This window comes from Vipera ursinii (assembly GCF_947247035.1).
Source record: "Vipera ursinii genome assembly, chromosome: 2".
In the NCBI taxonomy this organism is placed as follows: Eukaryota; Metazoa; Chordata; class Lepidosauria; order Squamata; family Viperidae; genus Vipera; species Vipera ursinii.
The window spans coordinates 191,545,794-191,561,759 of NC_139513.1; the positions used below are offsets into that span (position 1 = coordinate 191,545,794).

Consider the following 15,966-nt stretch of genomic DNA (forward strand, 5'->3'; position numbering starts at 1 on the left):
AATGGTGACTTTAGGCAAATCATTATCATTTTCTTAGCCCATTGCAAAAGCAGTGATGTAATTGATCTGTCTTGCAAAATTGGTTTTGGTTGAAATATCATGCAAACAGGAATACATTTATGAATTAGGAAAGCATATCTTAGAGTAATGTATAAACAGTTTTGATGTAGAATAAAAATTAAAAATTCTACTCAAAATCAGGCTTAATTTAGTAACTTTAGAGACATACATAAATACAATTTTCCTGACAAAATATATGGATGTGGATTTTTGTTTCAATTTCTCAATTTAAATGGTGTTGAATAACTTACTGGAGTCATTAAGACTATTAATAAATCATGTGAAAACATATTTGCTGATTTGGTGGTGATTGATGATTCCCTGGACTGCAAGGCGATCAAACCGGTCAGTCCTAGAGGAGATCAATCCTGACTGCTCTTTAGAAGGCCAGATCCTGAAGCTAAAACTCAAATACTTTGGCCACCTAATGAGAAGTAAGGACTCACTGGAGAAGAACCTAATGCTGGGAAAGATCGAGGGCAATAGAAGAAGGGGACGACAGAGAATGAGGTGGCTGGATGGAGTCACTGAAGCAGGAGGCGTGAGCTTAAATGGACTCCAGAAGATGGTAGAGGACAGGAAGGCCTGGAGGAATGTTGTCCATAGGGTCGCGATGGGTCGGACACGACTTCGCAGCTAACAACAACGATGATTCTTTGATGAAGAGAAATAGGGTAGGATTTGTGAGATTTTCACATATATTAGGCCATAGTTTATTTTAAATCAAACTATGATTTACAGAACACAACTACTGGGTTAACACAAACTAAAATGGTAATAGTATGGCATAACACCCAGATTGGAAATATGCTAGTAGGAATCTATAAATGGAGACCATAAATTAAATATTTTTTTAAAAGAATAGCCAAACTCTTACGGATTTATCAATCATGAGACCTCAGTGTTTTTCATCTTACCAGGTGTGAGTATCAAATAAAATTTGGCTACATTTTTTTAAATGAATAGTTTTGCTTCTGTTACTGTTACTGTGAAAGGTTGCTTGGAAATGTTTATGATCCTGTCAGAGTGTTCTATGACTCCTATTGGTTTCAGAATATAACAATCAAAGGTTGATTGTTCTGTTCCAAAGGAAACTAAACTTGTTCCTCAAAAATGTCTTACTACCCAGAGAAAAGCATGTTCATTAAGATATATCTTCATCTGCTCTTAAAATTATCTAATCCTCTGTTTGAGATTCTCTAATGCCATGGTAATATATGAGGATTGTGAGAAGTAACAGAAAGAAAACAGTGGTGGGATTCAAATTTGCGAACAACCAGTTCTCTGTGTGGATGCCACTACCAGAAGTCCATTCTGGTCCTGGGCAACAAAAAATTAGCTACCGGTTCTGCCAAAGTGGTGCGAACTTGCTGAATCCCACCACTGGAAGAAAGTTAGACACAAGAGCCAACAGATGTTAGGATTTTATAAACAGCAGTTTGAGCCAGGCTGCAAAAAGATGGGGAAGAAGATTCAAAATGTTCAAAGAGATTCATCTCAATAGATTTACTTATAAATGACAGCAGGAGGTTCCTATTGCAATTTCTAAGGTTCTGCATTTTATCCCTAATTACAATACAGTTAATAATGCAATACAATACAGAGCCTAATTGTATAATTGTTCTGAATTCTGAACAATTCTATTTGAGCCTGAGCCCCAGAACATAGCCTCAAATAATGCAACTTTAGCCAGTCTATCCAATTATCTGTTTTATTTTGCCTGGGCTGTAAAATAACTTTATAATAATTACGTCATAAAGCACTGACTTGGAGGAGCCTAAAGGATGCCGGAATGCTAAGTGTGCAAGATATGGAATTAACAAAGATAATAAGATTACATTAAGTATTCCTGGCTCCGGTGCTCAAAACAGGAGCAACAAACTCCTTCCCAGGCAATGTGTAGAGTAAAACAATGAGCTATATATTTCTTCAAGAGAAAAGTGAATAAAATTCATTGTAGAATACTTGCTGTGATAAACCACTTGAAGATACGTCCAAGGACAAACTATAATTGAGGTCTTTGTGGTAGTCATAACATGAAAACCAGAAGTTAGGGGACAGGAAATAAGGGAGTCATTTAGAAGTTTCTTGAGGGTCTCTAATTTGGATACAGTGAGTAGGAATTGCTACCTTGCTGATGTCACACCTGGAGGCAGTCACAGAAATGGACCCCTGAGTTTGGGGAAGGTTTCAAAGAGTATCAGAAGAATTGACCTGTGTGGATTCTTTCCCTGAGCTGCTCCTTAGGGAGGTAAGTGTAGTATGTACCAATATCTGCATAGAACAAAAATGTCAGTGGTGGTACTCAAAGGTACATCTGAAAAAGCCTCGCCAAATTCACTCTTCTTTTCACACAGCGTCTTCAGTTCCAAACTTTCAGGAAACTGTCCCAAGAGCCAGTCGCTGCAGCCATGCCATCTGCAGTTACTCCCAAACAGCTCACCCTATTATCGTGTCCAGACAGGAGGCCTGTAGGATTAAATAATAATGGTTCATGGTCTACTATGACAAGGTGGATAATTTAATGTTTAAAACACAATATTAAAACACCATAAGAAGTGCAACATTAATGAGACAAAAAGACAAGACCTTCAATTTTTGAGAGGCAGTGGATTAGTTTGGAAGAAAACTATTTTGCCTAAACTCAGCAGATCTATGAGCAGAGTTCCAAATTTTGGGTAGCACAGGAGACCCTCACTTGCCATTCACCTCCCCTCTGATAACCCAGTCATCCAGAGGAAAGGCTCCATACAAAAAGGGGATGTATGAAGAGAGAGTCCATCTGCAGTGGTGTATAACTCATCTCCCATTCTTGATGGGTGAGAGAGGAAACCTACATGCCGACATCATCCTCCAACAATCAACAGATTGGGTAGAAATGAGCTGTGCTATTCACAGCTTGAAGGTCAAAGAGTGATCAGGAAAAAGGAACACTTTCACGTTGGAGTAAAGGAAACTGTGACATTTGATTTTGCTCAGTTTCTCATTCTTCTAATTTTAGATGATATTAGGTTGCGTTCCCAAATGGGTATGCATTACTCCATGCACATTTTTCTGTGAATGTAAAAAAAGTGAGAGAAAAACCCTCAGAACTGTAGCTGTGACTCACCCACACGCTCTCCTTTCAAACTATCCCAGATATTGCAATTAAAATCATCATATCCAGCCAGGAGGAGGCGCCCGCTGAGAGAGAAAGCCAATGAAGTAATTCCACACACAATAGACTCGTGAGCAAAGTTGATGAGCTCTTGGTCTGCCCGAAGATCGAAGAGGCGACAGGAGGCATCATCAGAACCAGTGCAGATGGCTTCCCCACTGGGGAAGAACTAGAGAGAGGGAGAGAGAGAGAATTTGCTTCTGTTGTCTTGTGCAGGTTATTTCTGCCTTCATCTTTATCATTGTTTCACGGTCCAGCTCACTTCCACCCTCAGTTCCAGGAAGGGCTTAGAAACTTACTGAAATTGCATTGATATCTGATTCATGTCCTATAAATGTCTGACGGCAAGCTCCTTCTCGGATGTCCCACAGCTTGGCACTGGCATCACATGCTCCTGAAATGAAAAGCTTGAAGTCCGGAGAGACAGCCAGGCTCATGCAGTCCCCAGTGTGTCCTATGAATGTGGTCTTCGCCTGCCCTGTCTCAATATCCCACAGCATGCTGTAAGGAGAAGAAGTAGCTTAGGCTGCAGTGAGTGGCTGTTTTGATCATCTTCCCCTATGATACAGGCTTGAAATACTTACAGATCTAGGCAGCTGTATTCAAAAGTAATCTAACAATAAAATTGCTATAAACTCAGGGGAAATAATACAGAAAATAGAATATTCCTTCCCTCCCTCCCTCCCTTCCCTGCCTTTATTATTTTTACAACTCAAGACAGCAAACATATCCAAAAAATCTTTCTCCTATGTTTCTCATATTTAAATATGTGCTTATGAACAGCCTCCTAATTGCAAAAGTGTCCTCTCGTTATGCAGTTTGGTCATATTACCGGCCCGGGTGAGAGCAGGGCCGGATTGGTCGATCTGAGACACTCTCCGGACTCATATTTTTAACATCATTTTAATATTAATTGACCATCTATCTGCTCATAACTGCCCTATGCAGACATTGTTGGTATATGGTACGGCTGTGTTATTCTAGCGTGGACTTGTATGCCCTGAGGAGGGTTCCTCCCTCCTGGGTACTACCTGTTGCTCTTTCCTTTGCTTCCCTTAAGGACAGGCCCAATTGTTGGGACCCCGAGAGGTGGTTGGGCATTGACAGGGGCCATTGGTGGAAACATATTAAGAGGCCCCTGGTATGTTTTTTAGCCGGTTGTTTTAAGGGGTTAGGGAGTGGGGGGAATGGTAGGGTTGGGAGGGATAGGGGGTGTATTTTATCAACCGGTTGTCAGTCCAGGCCTGGGATGGTTCCCGGCGAGACGGGGTTGGGGTTGGGGACTTCCGGTTTTCCCAGTAGTGGGGTGGGGTCTCAAATCCCCACGACGATTGGGAATGGCAGCAGATGGTTACATGGAGGGCCATATCAACATCTGGGATTATGCCCCCGCTGTCTTCAAGCGGTGGCGCGCTCCGACCCTCCGGTTGGTACCCGCTTATCTGGGGGTGAGGGGGATCAGGCCCCTGAGCTCAGGCTGGTATATTTTAATGCCAGATCCATTGTGAACAAAGCTCCCCTCATCTGTGACTTGATCGAGGAGGAACCCGCGGATCTGGCATGCATTACCGAAACCTGGTTGGGCTCAGAGGGAGGTGTCCCTCTGACTGAGCTTTGCCCTCCAGGTTTCTGTGTGCTTCACTGGCCACGGGCTCAGGGTAGGGGCGGGGGTGTGGCGGTGGTTATACAGGAGACCTTATGTCCGCAGGAAACCACTGTTGTACAGATGGGCGGGATTGAGTCTCTCCTCCTGAGGTGTGGCCCTGGGGCTCAGTTGGGCTTGTTGCTGACATACCTGGCACCCAGCAATGTAGCAACGGCCCTGCCCGGGCTTCTCGACACCTTTTCAGGGTTGGTGGTTGAGTTTCCCAAACTTATAGTTTTGGGCGATTTTAACCTTCCTTCCCTGGGGGGATCGTCAGAGTTAGCTCGGGAGCTCATGGCCTCCATGATGGCCATGGACCTGACCCAAATAATTCAGGATCCGACTCATGAGGGGGGTCACACTCTCGACCTAGCTTTTCTATCTGGACAGTGGTTTGATGATCTGGGAGGGGGCTCGCCAACTGTTGTCCCCCTGTCATGGTCTGATCATCACCTCATGCGGTTGGTCTTTCCGCTTTGCCACCCCTCGCTGCTGGGCTGCAGAACTGACCAGGTGGTTCCGCCCCAGGCACCTAATGGATCCGGATTGGTTCCAGACGGCGCTTGGGTCTATACCTCCCTCACTCACTCACAGCTTGGCCGACGTCTTGGTGGAGGCCTGGGAGAGGGCTGCCACCGAGGCGCTCGACCGTGTTGTACCCTTGCGACCCCTGATCCGGCGCAGATCCCGGTGGGCTCCATGGTTTTCTGTGGAGCTCCAGGAGATGAAGCGTCGGAGATGGGGTTTGGAGAGCTGTTGGAGATCCAGCCGATCCAAATCTGACCGATTGCGGTTGAGAGCCGCTACGAGGTCTTACCTCGTGGCGATGAGGATGGTGAAGTCTAATTACTTCGCTGCCCTCATCACGTCCGCAGATAATCCCCCGGCCGCCCTGTTTAGGGTGACTCGCTCCCTCCTTAATCGGGAGGTGAGGGAGGAGCCCTTGCAGGGGCGGGCTGAGGAGTTTAGCCATCATCTTGCAGACAAAATCGCTCAGATTCGGGCCGGTCTGAACTCTGACTGGGCAGAGACTGACGGGGAGGAAACGAGCGGTCTTGAGAATGTCATTTGGAGTGAATTCGATCCTGTGTCCCCGGATGAGGTGGACAGGACCATGAGGAGACTGAGCTCCACCACGTGTTTATTGGACTCGTGCCCCTCCTGGCTGGTGTATTCAGCTCGGGAGGAGACACAAGGCTGGTTCCAGGCAGTAATAACTGCTTCTTTGAGAGAGGGTACCTTCCCTACTGCCTTGAAAGAGGCGATGGTGAGGCCCCTTCTCAAGAAGCCTGCTTTGGACCAGCTATTTTAAATAACTATCGTCCGATCTCCAACCTTCGCTTTTTAGCGAAGTTTGTTGAGAGCGTGGTGGCGCATCAGCTTCCTTTGTTCCTAGAGGAAACAGATTATCTAGACCCATACCAATCGGGCTTCAGGCCCGGGTACAGCACGGAGACGGCATTGGTCGTGCTGGTGAATGATCTCTGGCGGGCTTGGGACAGGGTATGTTCCTCTGTCCTAGTCCTGTTAGATCTCTCAGCGGCTTTTGATACCATCGACCATGGTATCCTACTGCGGCGTCTCAGGGGGTTGGGAGTGGGGGGCACTGTTTTACAGTGGTTCTCCTCCTACCTCCTGGGCCACTCACAGTCGGTGTTGACGGGAGGGCAGAGGTCCGCCCCGAGGCCTCTCGTTTGTGGAGTTCCTCACGGATCGGTTCTCTCTCCCCTCTTGTTCAACATCTATATGAAGCCGCTGGGTGAGCTCATTTGTGGTTTCGGGGTGGGGTATCATCAGTATGCTGATGATACCCAGCTTTTTCTTTCCACCCTGAACCAACCCAGTGATGCCCTCGACGTGATGTCCTGTTGCCTGGAGGCGGTCCGGGCTTGGATGGGGAGAAACAGGCTTCGACTCAATCCCGCCAAGACTGAGTGGCTGTTCATACCGGCATCTCGGGAGAACCAGTTTTGTCCATTGTTAACTATGGGGGGTGAGGTGTTACCCCCCGTTGATAGGGCTCACAACTTGGATGTTCTCCTGGATTCACGGCTCAGTTTGGAAGATCATGTAGGAGCCGTGACCAGGGGGGCTTTTGCCCAGGTTCGCCTGGTGCGCCAGTTGCGCCCCTGTTTGGACCGAGATGCCCTATGTACAGTCACTCATGTGCTCGTGACCTCCCGGTTAGACTACTACATGGGTCTGCCCTTGAGGACCACTCGGAGGCTTCAGCTGGTGCAGAATGCGGCCGCGCGAGTTGTGATGGGAGTCTCCCAATACTCCCGTGTAACACCTCTTCTCTGCGAGCTGCATTGGCTTCCAGTTGCCCTCCGGGTGAGATTCAAGGTGCTGGTGATGACCTATAAAGCCCTAAATGGCTTGGGTCCGGACTATCTAAGGGAACACCTGCTGCCGGCATCAACTTCCCATCGTCCTGTGCGTTCCCATAGGGAGGGCCTCCTTAGGGTTCCGCCGGTCAGGGAATGCTGGCGGGTGATCCCCAGAGGGAGGGCATTCTCTGTGGGCGCGCCTGCCCTTTGGAATGATTTACCTGTGGAACTCCAGACTGCCCCCGACCTGTGCTCATTTCGCCGGGACCTGAAAACCTGGCTTTTCGATCTATCTGGCCTGGACTGAGGGGTTTTTTTAGTTTTAAGTTTTAACATTGTTTTATTGTTGGGCTATTATTAATTTAATTCTTGTTAATTCTATTTTTAACTTACGGTAATTTATATTGTCTTTTAAATATTGCCCTGTAAACCGCCCTGAGTCCTTCGGGAATAGGGCGGTATAGAAAACTAATTAAATAAATAAATAAAATAAATAAATATTGAACTAAAGTTAAATTCAGCCAAGGATATCTTAATCACTTCTTCCCTATTGGAAGAGCAACCAGAACTGACCTCTTGGACCCCATAGACAGTGCCAAATGGGACTGAGTGACTGAGAGGCAGAATAATTCAATAAATTATGGAGCTAAATGTTTTTCATCAGTTTTTCCTGTTCATGCAGCAAAATGCAGCAGACCTTTTTCTTTACTGTTGGGGCCTAGGCTTGGCAGAACCTGCCAGGCTAGGGAATGACATAAAAAGGAAGTAGCAGTGCCAGAGTTTGTGGTCAGACCTTGACGAAAACAGTATTCCTATTGATCCCTTAGGACCAAACAGAATATCGTGCAATGAGTATGCAAATGACACTTAAAAAAAAGAAAGCAGCTGCTAGAATTCCCTTAAAAAGAAGAATATGGGTGAGGCAAGGAAATGCCACCAGCAGAGTCTTAACATTTTGGAACAAACATTGATATTTGGTCCTCCCTTAGCCTTCTCTAACCCAAACTGGCCTTCTCATCCTGGTTGAGAATTATGGGAGTAGCGCACATCTGAAGATCTCCAATTTGGGCAAAAGGTGGGATAGCTTAGAGTATTAGACTTAGATTTAAGTTAGAGTAGCATTTAGCTGAATTAAGCAATATAAATAAATAAATAGGTAGGTAGGTAGGAAGGAGCCCTGGCTGCACAGTGGTTAGAATGCAGTATTGCAGGAAAACTCTGCCCTCTGTCTGGAGTTCAATCCTGACAGGGCTCAAGGTTCATTCAACCTTCCATTCCAAGGTCGGTAAAATGAGGAAACAAATTGTTGAGGGCAAAATTGTTGTAAAGCACTGTGGGGCAGTATATAAGTCTAAATGTTATTGCTACTGGTAAATACCGTTTCCCTGAAAGTAAGACCTATGCCGAAAATAAGCCCTAGCTTGATTTTGGGGTGTTGGCCTAATATAAGTAAAAGGTAAAGGTTCCCCCACACATGCGTGCTAGTCATTTCCGACTCTAGGGGCCGGTGCTCATCTCCGTTTCAAAACCCTACCCTAAAAACAAGCCCTAGTTTAGGGGCAAGGTGATGCCTAAAAATCAAGCTAGGGTGGGGGTGGAGCTTACCATTGCAGCCAGGCCTGCCATGGATAGACACTTGCCTCGCCGGCCCACTTCTTCTGTGGCTGATGGAGCAGCTTCATTCTGCAGCTGAGAATGGAGTTCAAACCTGCATTTCACAGTCAGAGGCCTTTCCGGAAGGCCTCTGCAGCCGAGAACCGAGCTATGGATTCAGTCTGTAGCTCGGTTCTCGGCTGCAGAATGAAGCTGCTCCTTCATCTGTAGAAGAAGTGGGCTGGCTTGGCAAGGCTGTTGGTGCCAGAAGTGAGTGAAAAAGACCCCCCCTCCCGAAAATAAGACACAGTGCCTTTTTGGAGGCAAAAAATAAAAATAAGACTGGGTCTTATTTTAGGGGAAACATGATACTAAGGTTACCCATATGGTTGCTTGTTGTCCAGTTCATACGCTATAGACAGAAGTACTCACCAAGTAGTGTCCCCAGAGCTAGTTACAATATTACTGTCATCCAGGAATCGGCAGCAAGAGAGGTAGCCTGCAGAGCAGGAGTAAGAGAAGAGAAGGGAAGAAAAAGATTTATAGAGATCTCTTTCTTACAGAGGAAAAAGACTTATACAGGAGACATTTTATTATCTTTTCCAGAAATATTTTGTTTTTTGTAAACAGAAGCTGGATTTTGCAGCACATAGTCATTATGTGGCTCAAAAAATGAGATTTTTTTATTCTATAAAATTCTATTTGTATTTAAATAATGATCTTTTAGCCTGCTTCTGCTGGTCACATGGAACTATCAGACATCTTATTCAGCAGTCTCTGGCTTCTGAGATGTTAATCCAGATGTTAAGTCAATATCCATAAGCTTGCAACCAACATTTCACTATTGGAGCAACACTGTGTAAATCCTCAAATTCTTTTTTATTCCTACAAAAATATGTTTGTTTAAAATGGAAGCTGCAGAGTTTCTCATCCATTCCTGTTGCCATATTATATTTTGGTTTGCTTTTTTTATGGACTGTAGCTATAGCTTCACCAAGACCTAGTCCTAGAACAAACAATTACCTGAGTGAGCTGAGAGCTCCCTGTTTACTTTCACACTTCCTTCACGACTTTTGAGGTTATAGATGGAGCACATATTGTCAAGACCTCCACAAGCCACAAAATTCCCTGATGGAGCATAGGCACAGGTCATGACCCAAGAAGACTTGAGAGGGATGGCATGAACCTGTAATTAAAGAGTAGGGCAGAAATCCACTATTAGTTTCTTGGTCAGAAGTGAGAAAAGCAACAGCTATAGTAGGAGAGGCTTCATTACAAGAAAGTAGACTCAGAGGCCAAATGCTAGCAGCCACTTTTCATTCCTAGCATTGCTTGCTAACAGATTGTGGACATAGCATCTATTTGCTTACGTATGTATCACCTACCTTGTTGGTTGTATAAGTATCCCATACAATGAGTTTTCCATCTTGTGAAGCACTGACCAAAAGTCTATAAGAGAAGAAAGGTGTTATCATGCATGCTTAATTGGGATCTGAAGGTTAAATTCACCAGGTTCACCTCTTCACCCCCAACTTCTCACACAATGCACCTTCAAGGTGATTTTGTTCTCCATCTTATATAGCAAAGTTTGTTCTCCATCTTATAGCAAAATATTCATAGCCAAGGGATGGGAAGGTAGAAGTGTGTGTGTGGGAATTACATGTATGGTTCAGAATGCAGAATTATTCATTTTGCTGCTACTCCTATTGTATCATAACCGTTTTACATTTACAGTATACCGTAGTCTTCATGAAATGTACCATGTATATGTTATAAAGACTTGTAAAGAAACTTATTATAGAATTCTTGGTGCTTTCTAAGCTCAGTTGTTTGTTTACAGATGTTTCATTACCCAACGAAGTAACATCATATTAGTTGGGTAATGAAATGTCTCCTAGCAAACAACCAAGCTCTGAGAGCACCAAGTACTCCACAGTTCAACCCTGAGCTATACATATTCTCTTCTATTAGAAACTTACTTAATGATCTTAGGCTCAGCATTATTTCTCATTCTAATAAATATCTCCAGGTTGTTGAATGATTCAAACGATAGAAAAGCATAGCAGGGATAACCAACTTTGCAAGTGGAGGGCTGATCTCTTTGGAATGAACTCTTTGGTGGTTCCATAGGCATATGGACTTGCTAGTGAGTGGCATAATGGTGGGAGAGGGAAGGGATCTTTCAGCCCAGGTAGTCATATGCAACTATTGTCATGATTACTGGCCAGTTCATAAAGTTGCCAAGGTTGAGAAACACAAGTATATAAGAAAAAGACAGGTGATATTTTTCCTTGCTATCTTATTCCATTGAGTCCCTTCCCAGTGACCCAGCCCAGCTACTCAAACAAATTAGCTGACCAAAGACTTTTATTGTCTGTGGTATTCAGAGAAGGAGAGAATTGCTGCCTGCCAATTCACACAGGCTTATTTCTTGTTCTCTTTCACTTTTTATTCTCCCTCCCATATTCCTCAAACAAGACTAATTAAAGATCACTGGAAGAAAGGAGTTTTAACTATAGTCCTTCCATGGACATTGACAGTACTTTTTTTGTAAAAGAAAAAGGTGCCGGAACTCACACATGTCATACAACCTGCCTTGCCTACCCTACAAGGTTCCATCCAAAAAAGGTGCCGGAACTCCGTTCTGAGCGTTCTATGACAAAAAAAGCCCTGGACATTGATATGGTCAAGATTACTGTTTTTCTATTGCAAAACAGTGATCTTGATAAAAAGAGGACACCCTTCATTCCTTTAGTTTAGGAACCATGATTCTTGAAGATGGACACCGATATTCCTGTCCATTATAACCTATTATTTTCCTGACCAGGGCAGCCAGAAAATTGCATGGGAAATCTTCATGGGCTTTTATAGAATGTGAAAGGGTAGACAAAAGAAAAAATGAGATATGCTACCTTGAGTTCCTTGCAGGAAAATTAAAGTACAAATGCAATTAATTATTATTCCTATTTTGGTTGGAGATGAGTAGAGTTAAAGGAAATAACTTTATGAAAGGCATGAGTTGTCCCAAAATTCAAAAGGATTCAAAAGGGATAAATTGAAAAAAGCAGACAGCAATTCTCTCCTTCACGGAATAGCACAGCTATTCTTTGGTTGGCTAATTTGTTTCATCAACTGGGCTGGGTCACTGGGAAGAGACTCAATGGAATAAGATAGCAAGGAAAAATATCACCTGTCTTTTTCTTATATACTAACTAGAGTTTCTCAATCTTCACAACTTTAAGATGTGTGGACTTCAGTTCCCAGAATTCTGGTAGCTGAAGTCCACACATCTTATCAAGGTTGAAAAACACTTGATACCATTACTTACTTGGAATCTGTGGCCCAGTGACAAGCGTAGATCTTGGCCAGATGTCCACGCAGAGTTCTCCTTGTCCGCAGCTGTATGCGCCCAACCACTTCCATGTCAGCAACAAGCTATTTATGGAAAAAGAAATTTAGCTCCTATTCCAAAAGGTTTTCACTAATGGGCTGTATCAAGTCAATTGCTGAACCTGCAGTTCTCTTGAATTTATGTTAGACTTACCCATTCAGGCAAATTTATTTTAAACAGAGTAATGTACTGTTAGCATATCCTACCTGAGCAAGTGTAGTATCAGCACAAGCTTTTCGAGCTTCCTGAAAGAGAGAAGGCAAAAGATGACATTTTTATACCCCCAGCATTTCTACCCTCTATTCTTTATGAAGCAGTTTCTAACTAATCTGTGACCCAACCTTTTTTATCATTTATCCAAACCTATCACTCAATCAGAAGTCACTTTTTTTCCTTCCAGCTGACTAATAAGAGAGTGGAAAGAATGCCATCCAACTGGTGACTCGGAGTAACAAAATTCCCTCAAGCCCAAACCCTAGAAAAACAAAATACAAGCAATTGTTTTCTCTCTTCCCCCACCATGTTTACATTTCCCAGTAAACATGACAATAGTTGCATATGGTTATGGGCTGGAAGAGGATAAGTTCTAAACTATATTTTGTAGGAATAGGCCAGCTGCAGGAATGGTACCCTGAGTACAAGGAGAGAATAGTGACTTGGGCCAGAGAACTAAAGAGTGGTATGAAACAATGTTCCTGACAGTGAAAACATGATTTAAAAATAAGTATCATTTTGTTGTGGTTTCAAATAAGCTGGAACAAAGTCACCAATATCAAGTCTGCTCCCAAAAAGAAATAACATCATGAGATCGAAGATCCCAATCAGTCCCAAATAACGGGGGAGGAGGGGATCACCTGGATTTTTTGAATGAAAGTATAGCAAAGAACACGTCCCAAATGGTGGTTCCTGTATAATCTTAGCTGAAATTGCCCTTTCAATTTTCTCAGGAGAGTTTTGAAAAACAGTCGATAACAATCCACTTGTTGCCAAACTGTGTATTTCTTTACCACTTTTCTTCCTAAGTAGGTAAAATGAGTTATTTTCACAACAGCCCTGTCATGAAAATTGGGCAAAGAAAACGTAATTGGATCAAAGTCTTGAATTAACTTCTGGACTGGTTGAAGATTAGAATCCATGTGGGTGAAAGGGTATATTGGTGCAATAAAGTAGTAGTGTGCAACAAGCCCTACTTTTGTTTTCTAAGGAACCCATTTGGGCCCAGAGACAGTGGAAACACTATAGCATTTTAATTTGTAATGTGCAAGACGTATACTCTGTTTATTTATTTACTTGATTTTTATCCTGCTTTTATTACTTTATATATAACCCAAGGCAGTGAATATACCTAAAACTCCTTCCTTTTTCTATTTTCACCACAATAACCCTGTGAGGTGGATTGGACTGAGAGAGAGTCACCGAGCAGGCTTTCATGCCTTAAAGTGGGGCTAGAACTCACAGTCTCCTGTTTTCTAGGCCAGCACCTTCACCACTAGAGCAGACTGGCTAAAAATAAAAATAAATAAAAATAGGAACAGCCTGATGAGCCACAACAGGGAAGCTGGGAGGCTCCAAGGGCATCTTCAGGAATATGGTGCTTACAGGTTTAATCTCATCCACTACTGACTAATGTGCATTAGCCATGTTGTAATCTTTAAAATAATTGTGTGAGATACCATTCTCAGTGTTGCAAGTAGGGAGCTAAGGCTGAAGAGATTGTGCATGATTTGATAGATGAAATATGAATGAGGGTTTCATAGGTCAGCCTTTATCCTCACTTGAAGGGGAGGAAAATGGCCCCATCTCCGCCATTTCCCTCTTGTTCTCAGCATTACCTCAATCTGCTTCTTCAGCTGCTCAGCCTCCTGCTTCATCTGCTCTATGTCACCCATTGTGACAGACTAGTTTTCAGTTTTCACTTGGAGTCCCCTGGGTCCTGTGGAGATCAAAGGAGAAAGAGGAAAAACCTAAATTTTACTTTTAAAAATAGCAATAGCAATCACACTTAGACGTATATACCGCTCCATAGTGTTTTACAGCACACACTAAGTAGTTTACAGAGTCAGCATATTACCCCCCCAACAATCTGGGTCCTCATTTTACCGACTTCAGAAGGATGGAAGACTGAGTCAACTTTGCGCCTGTTAGGATTGAACTCCAGGCTGTGAGCAGTGAATTAGCCTGCAGTACTGTATTCTAACCACTGCGTCACCAGGACTTTTAAAAATATTTACAATATCTCCAATAATTTAGGTCTTGTGAATCAACAGAGCTCCCTTCTATAACAGAAGGCATAAAGAATGGAGGATCACACCAAGCCTTCTTATAGTTCTGGGTCAAAGCAAATCAGCAAACCACAAATCAGTGAGAGAAGTTCATTTAGTCCAATTTGACTCCAATAAAGGTTATGCTGCCACCACTTATTATGTGTAAGAAAGCAGGATGGCTCCTTGCACACATAATATGATTATAAGTGAGTCATGTATTGATGGAACAAAAATGGGGGCTTCATATAGAAAGCTGTAACACTACACGAAAAATATTCTATTCTCTGATTTTTCCCCCCAGTTAAATATGAAACCAACTCAACAAACAAATATTTATAGTCGCAAAGCCAAAGTTTTTCCTGCAATATTTTAGTCAGTCCAGTTAATATTTTTTCATGTTTGCATAATGTTCGCCTTCAGCCACATCACTCCATCAGGTTTCCTTAATTTTCTATCCTGCTGCTTCCAGCTACTGCTTGCTGTTGCGCTAGTATTTTGTATTTGATTCCTGCTGCTGTGACATCAATGGGAATGTCATCTGGGAGGCAGATCACCATGCTGGGAAAGAAGTCCAATTGCCAGTTTTTACAGACTGAGCTTCTGAGTAGTTGGCAACCCTACTTTTACTTGAATAGCTCATTGCTTTTTTTAAAAAAATCTTCTTTTAATGCCATCCTTGGTTCAAAACCTAACCCTTTATTTTTCACTGTTACTCAATTCCTGTGAATGGGTATAAGATTAGGATTTCTGAATTCTGGCAACTTAAAGATGTGTGGACTTCAGCTCCAGGAATTCCTCAGCCTGTTGGGTGGAGAATTCTGAGAGCTGAAGTCCACACATCTTCAAGCTGCCAAACTCCAGAAACACTGCTTTAGAAATTAACTATCTTTCGTCAACCAGTTGGACCAAATCAATCAGGCTGCTTTCAAGCAAGGATTAACTGTGGAGTTACTATTGTTCATTCACAATATTATAGTCATAAGAGTTTAGCACGATCAGGCCATCAAGTTCTTTTATTTATAGGTAAAGGTAAAGGTAAAGGTTCCCCCGCACATGCGTGCTAGTCGTTTCCGACTCTAGGGGCCGGTGCTCATCTCCGTTTCAAAGCCGAAGAGCCAGCGCTTGTCCGAGGATGTCTCTGTGGTCATGTGGCCGGCATGACTAGACGCCAAAGGCGCACGGAACGCACCGTAGTGGTCCCTATTTTTCTACTTGCATTTTTACGTGCTTTCAAACTGCTAGGTTGGCAGAAGCTGGGACGAGTAACAGGCGCTCACTCTGTTACGCGGCACTCGGGATTCGACCCGCCAAACTGCCGACCTTCTGATCGACAAGCTCAGCGTCCTAACCCACTGAGCCACTGCGTCCCTTTTCTTTTATTTATGCTACCAGATAAAATCTGATTTTTAAAAGCTTGCTGGAAAAGTCATGTCATTTCAGCAAGCAGTATTAATCCAGGTGCATCAATCTCATTTTAGCATACATTGAAGATTACCTTTGCAGCATTCCGTTTAGTGAAGTTGCTT

At 43.4% G+C, this 15,966-nt stretch overlaps 1 protein-coding gene across 1 annotated transcript; it reads right to left on the bottom strand.

The window, feature by feature from the left end:
- Positions 1-2,422: 2,422 nt before the first annotated feature.
- GNB3 (G protein subunit beta 3) lies at positions 2,423-14,065 on the bottom strand (the record flags this gene model as incomplete). The annotated part of the gene is made up of 9 exons (XM_083351920.1): positions 2,423-2,529; positions 3,170-3,386; positions 3,517-3,718; positions 9,218-9,284; positions 9,809-9,971; positions 10,171-10,234; positions 12,114-12,220; positions 12,383-12,421; positions 14,009-14,065. 9 exons carry the CDS (start codon positions 14,063-14,065, stop codon positions 2,423-2,425), a joined length of 1,023 nt encoding a protein of 340 aa, XP_083208046.1.
- Between the last annotated feature and the right edge of the window lie 1,901 nt (positions 14,066-15,966).